The following is a 9,859-nucleotide window of genomic DNA, read 5'->3' on the forward strand; positions in this document are numbered from 1 at the left end:
CTGCCCGGCCAGCCCCACGACACGACAGGGCTGTGTGTCTGTCGGCGCAGGCCCAACTGGTGCCCGAGCGCCACCTGCCCAACCGGTTCGCCCACCTGTCCCGCCCCTCCCAGCAGCTGCCTGTCCTGTTGCTGTCTAGGACTTGGCACCCCCAGTACCACACCGTACCCCAGGAGAGGGATAGGGATGGGGCCCACTGTGCTCCTGCCCCGTGGCCACCAGCTCTACCCACAACCCTGGGCGGCTCTGCCGGGGACTGTGGGCAAGGACTGGGAGGAAGTCTTGGGACGACACAGTCCCACCTCGGTTGCCATCTCCCCCCCGGCCCAGCTGTGTGACTTTGGGCAAGTGACTTCACCGCTCTGAGCCTTGGCTTCCTCATTGCTGAGTGGACCCAGCTGGCACCTTCCTCTCGAGGTTATCAGGGGGCATCACCGAGCCTATGTTCCAGACCTTAGCAACGGCGGCTGACACAGGTGCTGGCCGCTGACCCACTTACGGGGCGCTGCTCCAGATGCCTCACCAATACTCAGGGGCACCTTGTATGTGGAGCGGCTCCCACAATCCCCTGCTTCCTTACCACACCTGAGGGGCTGCTGTGACGCCCTCCACAGGTCAGGAAACTGAGGGCCGGACTTCGGTGGCCACCACCACACCACTCAGAAGCAAAGCAGGGACCTGAGAACAGGCGGCACCTGTGGCCCTGGACTTGGCTCCCGCCTCCCCAGGATCTGCTACTTTGAGGGTCCCTCTGCTCCCCGCAGCGGCTGGTGTGCAGGGGAGCTGGCCTCGGGTCCGACAGTGAAGGGAGCTGCTGGCCTGTGCCTCTCTGCGGCTCTGCCCAGGAAGCCACACTGCCCCTGCTCCAAGCGCCCGGCCCCTTCCTCCTCCAGCCGGTTCTGTTTCCTCCCTGTAGTGCTCCAGGCCCATTCCAGGGAGGCCTCCTTCCTTCCCTTCCTCCGAAGCTGCCAGCCCATCCCCACCTGGGACCCAGGGGTAGCATTCAGTGGGGCACCTGCGGGTGGACCTCGGGGCAGGATGGGGCCTCCCAGGGCTGGCATGGAAGGGCGAGGGGGAGCCACTGCTGGAGACAGGGGTGCAGTTCAGCTGTGGGGCTGAGCTAGGTGAGGATGCCGGACCCCCAGGGGGTTTTTAGCTGGGCATCTTTCCTCGTGTCCGGGGATCTCGCCCCAGCCTGTTTACAGCTGAGGCTGGGTTCTTACCTGCATGAGGTGAGCCGAGGCAGGAGTGCTGGTGTGTGATGGCCCCAGGTGCTGCAGATGCAAACAGGACGCGGGGGCAGGGTGCACGCAGGGGCCGGCACTGCCCAGGGACCAGGCCATCACCTGGGACTGACCCGGTGTTGCCAGGCCACTGGTACAGGGTGTGGAGGCAGGGCATGAGGGCGTCCAGGGCTCTTTAGGGAGAGGCTGTGGTCATGCACCCCACTGGGCAGAGGGCAGCCCCAAACGTGCTGACTGGCAGCAGGCAAGGGGGGGCCAGGAGGTGGGCCCAGGCCACCAGCTGGGGACTGAGGAGCACAGAAGGTGGGAGGACTGTGGGGTGGGTGTGTGCAGAGGGTGCCTGTCCCGCAGTGGGACCCATGACACAGTCACGAGACACCCCACACTTTGAACTGTACAGTGTTTATTGAGTGTCTGTCACCTGGAGTGACACGACTCGTATTCCTCCATTCCGGTCCCCACTCTGAGTCCCCCACCTCCCTGGGATACCTGTCTTCTTGAGCAGGGATGACCCCAGAGCCCAGGATCCTTGGCAGTACCAGTCCCAAGACCACTTCCAAAGGTGGCAGCCTGGGGTCTTAGGCCAGGTTGACAGGGCCTCCTAGAGGGCTTCTTTGAGGCTGGGCACTGGCCCTCGGGGTTTCTGGATCACCACCTGGAACTTGCCTGGAAGACAAGGGCTGCCTTTAGCGAGGCTGGGATCTGGGGAAGGCGGAAAGCACCCAGCAGCTCAGCCATCCACCCGCGCCAGACAGCCTGGGTGGCCTGGCGCTCCCTCTGCTCAGTGAGGCCAAAGGGGGTAATGCTCCCGCCCAGCAGGCTGCACCCCAGGGCTGTGTGGGTGCTGGGGCACGGAGTCCAGGCATGTAGGAAGCTGGGGAGGGCCCTACGTGGGCTTCTGTGGCATGTGTTACTCAGGCCCTGCCCACTTAGGCCCCAAGTCCCCCGAGTGGCCTGGGAACTGGAAGAGGCAGCCAGCCCCCGACAGACAGCTCTAGGCTTTGGGCTTCCACAGGTAGGAATGAGGTTGTGGCTCATCGGTGGGGTCTGTGGCCTGGGAGCCCCCCGCCCACATCAGGAAGACCCACAGCAGGGTTGTGTGCGCCCACCCATCTCCTCTGGGGCTTCTGCCCCCCATTAGGGAAATCATTGAGGAAGACGTCTGTATGTCCCCCTGGTTCTGGTCACAGTGCCAGGTGGGTCTCTGGGCTGCCCTTGGGCTGGGCATGGACTGGCCTGGTGACTTCGGGGCTCTGGGCCTCAAGTTCCACATGTCAGATGGGTGCGGGGAGAGAAGAGTGTGAAGCCCCAGAGACACCCCCGCCAGGACTCACAGGCAGGCAGGGCTGTCACGGAGGCAGTGACCAAGCTCTGGAAGCCCAGGGTACTGAGGGCGCCGCACAGAAGGCCGCAGGTGAAGGCCAGGAACTGGGGCAGGGGACACAGACCACAGTGGCAGAGGGGAGACCAGCCTTGAACACCGCCAGGCCTGGCAAGAGGCCTAACGGGGTGGGGGGTTGAAGGGCGAAGTCCAGCCCCCGTACCTTGGGTGCCTCCTCCATGTACTGCAGGCCCGAGGCTATCGGGACAAGGAGGGGGAAGCTGTTGTCCTGCAGGACATAGGTTCCCTGAGAGCAGAGGGGCCATGAGGAGGGCACCAGGACCATTCCCGTCACCCATGTCAGGGGCCCCTTGTTCTGAGCTTCTGAAAGGCCTGGGTCTGCCCACCCTTGGTTCCTGCCCCACAGGGTTGCCGGGCAGCTGCAGCACCGGCCTCTGACCCAGCGAGGGGCCAAGCCAGCGTGGGCAGTCGATGGTGGCCGGCACCAGGGAGAGGTAAGCACCGACCTGCTGGGTCAGGCTTGGGCCTCCCCACCCTGCCTCTGCCTGGTTTTGACCTCAGCCCCCACCGCCAGGCCTCGGGTGCGCTGCACACCCACCTGGTGATCGGTGTGGAGGCTGTCCATCTGCTTGTGGAACACGGCCACCCACAGGTCCTTGCACAGGAATTTGAGGACATCCAGCTCCTCCCTGAAGCCCAGTGTCTCCTGGGGAAGCCTGGAGGCCCAGGCCAGAGGCCTGGGTGAGGAAGTGGGGCCAGCCAGACCCCACCCCAGGTGGGAGAGGCAAGGGGTGCTGGCTCTCACCTCTCACCCAGCGCCTGGCCCACACGGAAGCCCATGCTCTCCAGGATGGACAGGCCTATCTTCTGTGCCTAGAGGGCCGGACAAGCGAGGCTCAGGGGCCCTCGGTCACCTGTCACCAGCCAGGGGTGGCAGCTGCAAGGGGTCCTGACAGTTGTGTGCCCGGAGGTCCAGGGTGAGGAGGTCGGCAGGAGGGCTTCTACCCAGCCGGGCCTGGGCGAGCGAGGCCTTCAGAGGGCTGGCCAGGTGCCCCTCCCAGGTACCCGCAGGCCTTGCTGCAGGGACCACAGGGGCTTCCCAGGCTCTCTGATGACACCCATCCCACACGGAGCACTTCATAGTGAGTCCTTACAAAGAACGCCCTGTAAGCGGGGGACTGGGATGACCAGTGGGCAACTTGCCCAAGCTGGGCCACAAGACTGTGGCGTCACCTGAGACCATCAGGCCCGATGAAGCCAGCCAAGATCCTTGGGACACTCGGGGCTCAGGGAGGGACACTGCAGTAGTGGCCAGGTGGTTGGGGGGTGGGGGCAGAGGATTCCATGGTGGGAGGTGACTGAGGTACCAGGGGTGGGGACAGTAAGAGGGCTGGAGACCTTGGGGAGACCCAGAGTGAAGGGACTGAGGTCTGGCGTGGGGGGCAGGAGAGAGGCAGCTGCTCAGTCACAGCCCATCCCTGGGCCCCCAGGACCTGTGCATGGTGACAGGAATGCTCTGCTTCGACGCCGCCCTGGGGTCTTGGCCTTCCCAGGAGCAGCCCCTCTTCTGTCCCCAGCCACACTCCTTCCCGAGTCCCCTTGCCCGGCTCCGGGAAGCACTCCCACCCCCACCCCCTGGGTCCTGGCTTGGGGGGCTTAGCCCGCGGCAGGACCGAGCAGGGCCAGGGGCTTTGCAGGAAGCTTCAAGTTTGAGCCACCGAATTTACACCTGGGAACGGGTCCTGCAGGGCTGGAGGACTTCCCGGGGCCCCACTCAGTCATGGGGCTCTCACACCGGGCCCAGGTGGGCCACAGGGTGACACCTCAGGGGCCGGCAAAGGCTGTGACTCACCTGGTGGGGGAACTGGGAATAGGGGTGCTGGGCAGAGGCTGCCATTCAAAGTAGCATCCCACTCAGCATGCCACGGGCAGTGTGGCCTTGCCTGCTGGGTGACAAGGACAGCTTCCTGCTGGCCTGCTCCTTCTTCTCCCCTGCCTGTTTTGCTCTGGCTTCGACAGCACACAGCTGGCCGTGTGGGGTGGGGGGTGGGCTGGGAAAGCTCTGCTGAGGGCCAGAACACAGGGAACCCTGCTCCCCGCAGGGTGGGACGCTCCTGCCATGCAGGCCCCTTCACTGCCCAGGAGCCCGAGTGGCTGGCTCCAGGTGCCAGTGCGTCCCACACTGCCCACGCCTCTGTCGCTGTGTGAGGACAGGAACGCTGGCAATGGCCCTTCCCAGGCTCCTGGGTGGAAAGGGGCTGGGAAACGAGCCAGCCGGCCAGCCTCAGTGTCACCCCGCTTGCGGTCTGTCTGTCAGGCGAGGTGACAGTCCCTGGGCGTTGGGGGATAAAGTCCTCGGCCAGAAGGGGACCCCCAAGGAAAAGGCTCCGACTGGCTACGTTTGCCTGTGTGTAGAACTCGGCTTTCGGGCGCCCTGGCCACTGGTGTGGCCTCCTATGTGTCCCGGCTAAAGAGGACCCTCAGGTGACAGGGAGGGTTCTGTGCGCCTCTGGGCATCTAGAAAACACTTCCGGGAAGTCCCTGGGAGCTGGTCAGTGTGATGGGTACCGATGACGTCTGCAGGGATGACGCCAAGGGGGCTGGGGGCGTGAGGAGGGCAAGGAAGGGCCTGGCGTTCTGGTGGGGATGCTAAGGACACAGACACAGCCCCACCGGAAAGGTGGCTGCAGAGGGAGGGGCCGGGTTTGCCAACAGCGTTGCACTACCTGCCTCGTCCTGCTGCACCCACCTGCTGAGTGCAGGCTACCGAACAGCCCATGCCTCGGTTTCCCCACACGTGCAGTGGGGCACCTGGCAGTACCGACTCACAGTGGTGGGTGACAGACAGGGAGAGGCAGGTCACAGCCCGTCTCCCTGACGTGGGGAGTCCATGCCCAGCCCCTGCGAAGGCTCTTGTAAGATTAGGGGCTTCTCACTCTCTAAGGAGGGACAGTGGGGCGGGGGCGACTGTCATTCACACCAGTGGGCATTTCTGGAGCCGGCCCTGGGGCCGCCCATGAGGAAGTCTCATCAGCATGGGTACCAATGGCTCCATCAAAGGCGCAGAGCTGGTGGGGGTGGGCAAGTGCCCTGCACAGCTCCGGAGCCACCCAGGGTCTCACTCTGCCTCGCTCTCCCTGTGTGGCCTCTGAAGGGTCCTTCTTCTCTCAGGCCCCGTCCCTCACCTGTAAGGTAGGCCAACAGCATCCACCTTGGAGGGGATTCTGGGGCCTACGCCAGGTGAGTGGGCCTGAGATCGCAGGGGAACGGTCCACAAGTTCCAAGCAAGCTCACATGCAGAATGTGCAGTGCAGCAGGATGTGCACAGAAGCCGCACACAAATGCTCTACTTTTTATCTTTTCTGCAGTGGCAGGGATGGAAGCTGGGGCCTCGGGTCTGCTAGAGGAGTGCCGTACCATCGAGCTGCACCGGCCCTCCCACAGGCTTTACACCGTTTCTGGACGACCTGCAATACTAACACATGACACGCCTAAGTAAACAGTTATGCCGTGTTGTTCAGGAAGTAATGACAAGAGAAAGTCTGGCAGAGTACAGTGGTGCACCAAGGAGGCTGAGGCAGGAGGACTGCATAGGAAGTCTGAGGCCAGTTAGAGCTAAATAGTGAGTCTCTGACTCTAAAAAACGATAAGGTTGGGGGAGGTGGTACTGCACCTGCCTAGCATGCATGACTCGGGTTCAATCCTCAAAACAACAATAAAAGAGCTGGCGGGGGGAGAGAGCTGGGCATTGTGGTGCACACCTGGGAAGCTGAGGTAGGACCATGGTACGCTTGAGCCCGGCCTGGGCAGTTTAGTAATTTAGCAAGGTGATAAAAGAAACAAAGAACTAGGAATATAGCTCAGTGCAGAGGCTTTGGGTTCAATCAGCGCCCCACCAAAAGGAAAAATATCTGTACATGTTCACTGGCAGATGCAATATTTCACAAAGTATTTTTGATCCACAGCTGGTGGACTCCCTGGATGCAGAAGCCATGGGTACAGAGGCCCGACAGATATGCTAGGGACACAATAAGTACCCAGGAAGCAGGGTCTGTGTCTGTTCAGAGGAACCAAAAACAAAGGAGACGATGAGAAAACAGCAGCTTTCCAGACCCCCTGGAAAATGGGGCTCCTGAAACCCAGCAGTTCTTGCGCCTGGGGGTGCTGAGAACCCCAGGGAGTGTTCTGAAGCCGGACCTGGCAGGGAGTCCCAGGCAGCTCGAGTGCTCTGCAAGACCAGCTTTCCCACACTTGCCTGAGCAGAGCCCTCCCGGACAGCGAGTGTCAGACACAGAGGGTGCACGTGAGGGTCACTCCGCCACAGAGAGCAAGAAGGTCCCCCAAAGGCCACTTCATCATTACCAGGCCGACTGCTCTCTCACCCAGGACAGCACCCGGGAAACTGCTGTGGAAGGAAGGGATCCCTGCCCCCACTGCATCCTGCACTCCCTGCGCACTCCTGCCTGGGACAAATCCCCGCTATGGACCTACTCTGTGCCGGGCACACGGTGGATCAATACAGACCCGGTCCCAGGCACACGGTGCGGCAGAATCTAAGGATGATCCCGAGGCACAAGTGAGACACCTCCTTGTCCAGTGATGGAGGTGACCGGGAGAGAACAGAGGGGGCTGATTCCCCCCGGGGGCTCGGAAGTGCTCCCTGAGGGACAGAGATCTCAGTGAAGATCCGAAAGATTAGGGTGCATCATCTCGGGGAAGGTGCGACAGGAGAAATGAGCAAGAAGTGGGCCAGGCTCCGTGGGCAGAGGCAGGGAGGGGACAGGGCCATGGGCTGAAGAAAAGGCAGGTGTCTGAACGCCTCGAAGAACGGGGTGCCAAGACAGGTACACGTCTGCCTGGGCTGATGCACCCCCACACCAGCTTCCTAGTTCTCACAGCAGTCACACACCAGCCCCCACTGGACTCACTTGTCAGACTCCCCCTCGTTATGACATGCGCTTCAGGACAAGGAATTTTATGGTTCAGTGAGCCGACAGCAGGGTGCTACCTTGCAGGTCTCAGGTAAAAGTTTGTTGAATGAATTAACGAACTGAGAAGACACTACCCTAAGAGGACAAGTAGCAGCCGCCCTGGAGATTCTAATTGGGAAGAGGAAACCTGAGCCAATAAAAATGTCCTACATATGGATAATGACCCTGATAATACGAAAAAGGTACAAAAAGTGACCACAGTTTCCACTTACTGTGCACCTACAGTCTGTGAGGCTCCTCGGCCATTTTTCTTGTTAACAGATTTTGTTTCCAGGGCTGGGGATGGAACTGGGGTCTCATGTATGCTAGGCAAGCACTGTACCACTGAGCGACAGCACCAGCTCAGTAACAGAGTTTTATAACAAGAGCATCCATATTTTATGGGACGTGTGCTTAACAATTTAACAATGAAGTGCTTGACAATTTAACTCACTTATTCCTCATGAGGGGCAGCTTCCAAAATGCCAAGCAGGCTCATCCCTCAGGGCTTCGCCCTCCTTTCCCTCTCCCTGGCATGCTCTCCCCCAGTTACCCGGGGACTTCTGTTTTCTCTCTTCCCTTTCTCAGAAGGACTTTCCCTCATCATCCACTACCTGGCTCTCTTCTTTCCTTGATCTCCCCACCCCCACCCCCACCCCCGCGCCTTCAGTACCGGGGATCCAACTCAGGACCTTGCGCTTTTGAGGCAGGCGCGGTGCCACTGCACTAAATCCCCGGCTCCCTTCCCCTGATCTCTTCTCACGAACTTCGGGCATGTTTTCACGATTCGACTCCTGTACTAAAACGTAGACTTCACAGGACAACATTTTTCTTAGAACCATGCCCGGAATACAACAGGAGATCGCTAAGCATCCAGTGAATAAGTGTCCCTTCTACTCTGAGACTTAGGTACGCTCAGAATGCCATTGCTAAGCATCCAGTGAATAAGTGTCCCTTCTACTCTGAGACTTAGGTACGCTCAGAATGCCATCTGGCAAAGGAGGAAACGGAGGCATACAGACATTTAAGTGATTAAAAGTCGAGCGTGGTGACGCTGGGATCCCAGCACTCTGGGAGGCCGAGGGAGGAGGGTCGTGAGTTTGAGGCTAGTCTGGGCAACTTGGTAACTTGGTAAGACCATCTCAAAATAGAAAACAGGGCCTAGGGACGGAGCTTGGTATGAAGATCCTGGGTTCAATGGTTCCATCTCCAGCAACTCAGGAAAAAAATAAAGAATTGATTAGTGTGCGTTGGAGGCAAATCCTCTGCACACGCCCAGTAACAGCAATTATCATAATTACTAACCGCTTACTTTGTGCCCAGCCTTGAACTAGTGCTTCATCCTGAGTCATCTCCCTCAATTTCAGGTATAACCTGCGAGGAAGGCACTGTCGCGACCCTCATTTCAAAAAGCCAGGGCTGAAGTCACCCACAGGCGGGGGCGGAACCAAGGGTTGGAACCCTGCGGCAGCCCTACCCTCCCAAGCGTCCTGGTGCCTCCATCTGGCCTTTCCGTTGCTGCCCGCGCCTGCTTCCCCCAGGGCCCGGCGCTTACCCGCGGGCCTCGGTCGGGGTCCGGAGCCCACAGCTCCGCCACCATCTCTGTGTGCAGAAACTCGAACAGCACGGTATCCGCCATGCGCCAGCCTGAGCGCCTAACCACTGCCCGGCGCTTCCTCCTCTCATTGGTCAGGCTGAGCAGGTCCCGCCTCCTGCGGACGCGAGCCCGCCCTGTCTCCTTCCATTGGTTGTCTATCTTGGCTCCGCCTTCTCGCCTGAGCTCTAGCGGTGCGCCCTTGAGGTTGGGCGGCAAGGGGGAAGAATCGACTCCGCCTCTCATAGGCCACGCATGGTAACATCTTCCGCCCTTACTTTGGTGCCTTCCCCGCTTCCGGGTCTCCGAGCAGTCCCATTTGCCATATCACTACGCGGACATTCTCATTTTTAAAATTTTTAATTTTTTAAATTTGGTATCGGGGATCGAACTCAGGACCGGCGGCACCACTCAGCTAAATGCCTGGCCCTAAAATTTTATTTTTGAGATCGAGTCTCGCTATGTAGTACAGTGTAGGCTGGCTTTGAACTGTGTAGCCCAGGCTGGCCTCAAACTCGCATCGATCCTCCTGCCTCAGCCTTTCAAATTCTAGGATTATAGGTGTACTTCACTACGCCCGACCTACTCATTTTTTAAAAACTCCTAGTTGTGAACTACAGACTTTCTGCCGAGAAACACGGAAGCGCAAACCTAACCGCTTCCCCATTGGTCATGCCGCTGTCACGTGACTGATTCGCACGCCCTCCAA

General features: G+C 60.0%; 1 protein-coding gene and 1 long non-coding RNA gene across 5 annotated transcripts; one reads left to right on the forward strand and one right to left on the reverse strand.

The window, feature by feature from the left end:
- Positions 1-6: 6 nt before the first annotated feature.
- Positions 7-9,300, reverse strand: Trappc6a (trafficking protein particle complex 6A). 4 transcript variants are annotated; one of them, XR_780090.3, is made up of 7 exons: positions 9,112-9,298; positions 3,392-3,459; positions 3,185-3,302; positions 2,789-2,872; positions 2,579-2,672; positions 1,224-1,910; positions 7-678 (listed from the first exon to the last, which is right to left on the reverse strand). XR_780090.3 is itself a non-coding variant. In XM_010623195.3 (6 exons), exons 1-6 carry the CDS (start codon positions 9,193-9,195, stop codon positions 1,846-1,848), a joined length of 513 nt encoding a protein of 170 aa, XP_010621497.1. In that variant the 5' UTR covers positions 9,196-9,298; the 3' UTR covers positions 7-1,845. The 4 variants fall into 4 exon arrangements, 3 of the variants coding, with proteins under 3 accessions (XP_010621497.1, XP_033621738.1, XP_010621496.1); XM_010623195.3 differs by having other exon boundaries at positions 7-1,910; XM_033765847.1 differs by lacking the exons at positions 7-678; positions 1,224-1,910 and adding an exon at positions 4,439-6,061 and having other exon boundaries at positions 1,917-2,672; positions 9,112-9,188.
- Positions 6,007-9,106, forward strand: LOC117286877. Its single transcript, XR_004518020.1, has 3 exons — positions 6,007-6,081; positions 6,552-7,759; positions 8,924-9,106. It is a non-coding gene; the product is annotated as an uncharacterized LOC117286877 (long non-coding RNA).
- Positions 9,301-9,859: the final 559 nt, after the last annotated feature.

Source organism: Fukomys damarensis, unplaced genomic scaffold, assembly GCF_012274545.1.
Source record: "Fukomys damarensis isolate Sample0158 unplaced genomic scaffold, DMR_v1.0_HiC HiC_scaffold_19, whole genome shotgun sequence".
NCBI lineage: Eukaryota > Metazoa > Chordata > Mammalia > Rodentia > Bathyergidae > Fukomys > Fukomys damarensis.

Bases quoted from the DNA above. Each gene is read 5' to 3' on its own strand.
- Trappc6a (XM_010623194.3), bottom strand. From the start codon at position 9,195: ATGGCGGATACCGTGCTGTTCGAGTTTCTGCACACAGAGATGGTGGCG. The intron at 2,873-3,184 runs GTGGGTGTGCAG...CTCTGCTCTCAG, and splicing joins GCCTCCACACCGATCACCAG to GGAACCTATGTCCTGCAGGA. The intron at 2,673-2,788 runs GTACGGGGGCTG...CCCCTGCCCCAG, and splicing joins ACATGGAGGAGGCACCCAAG to TTCCTGGCCTTCACCTGCGG.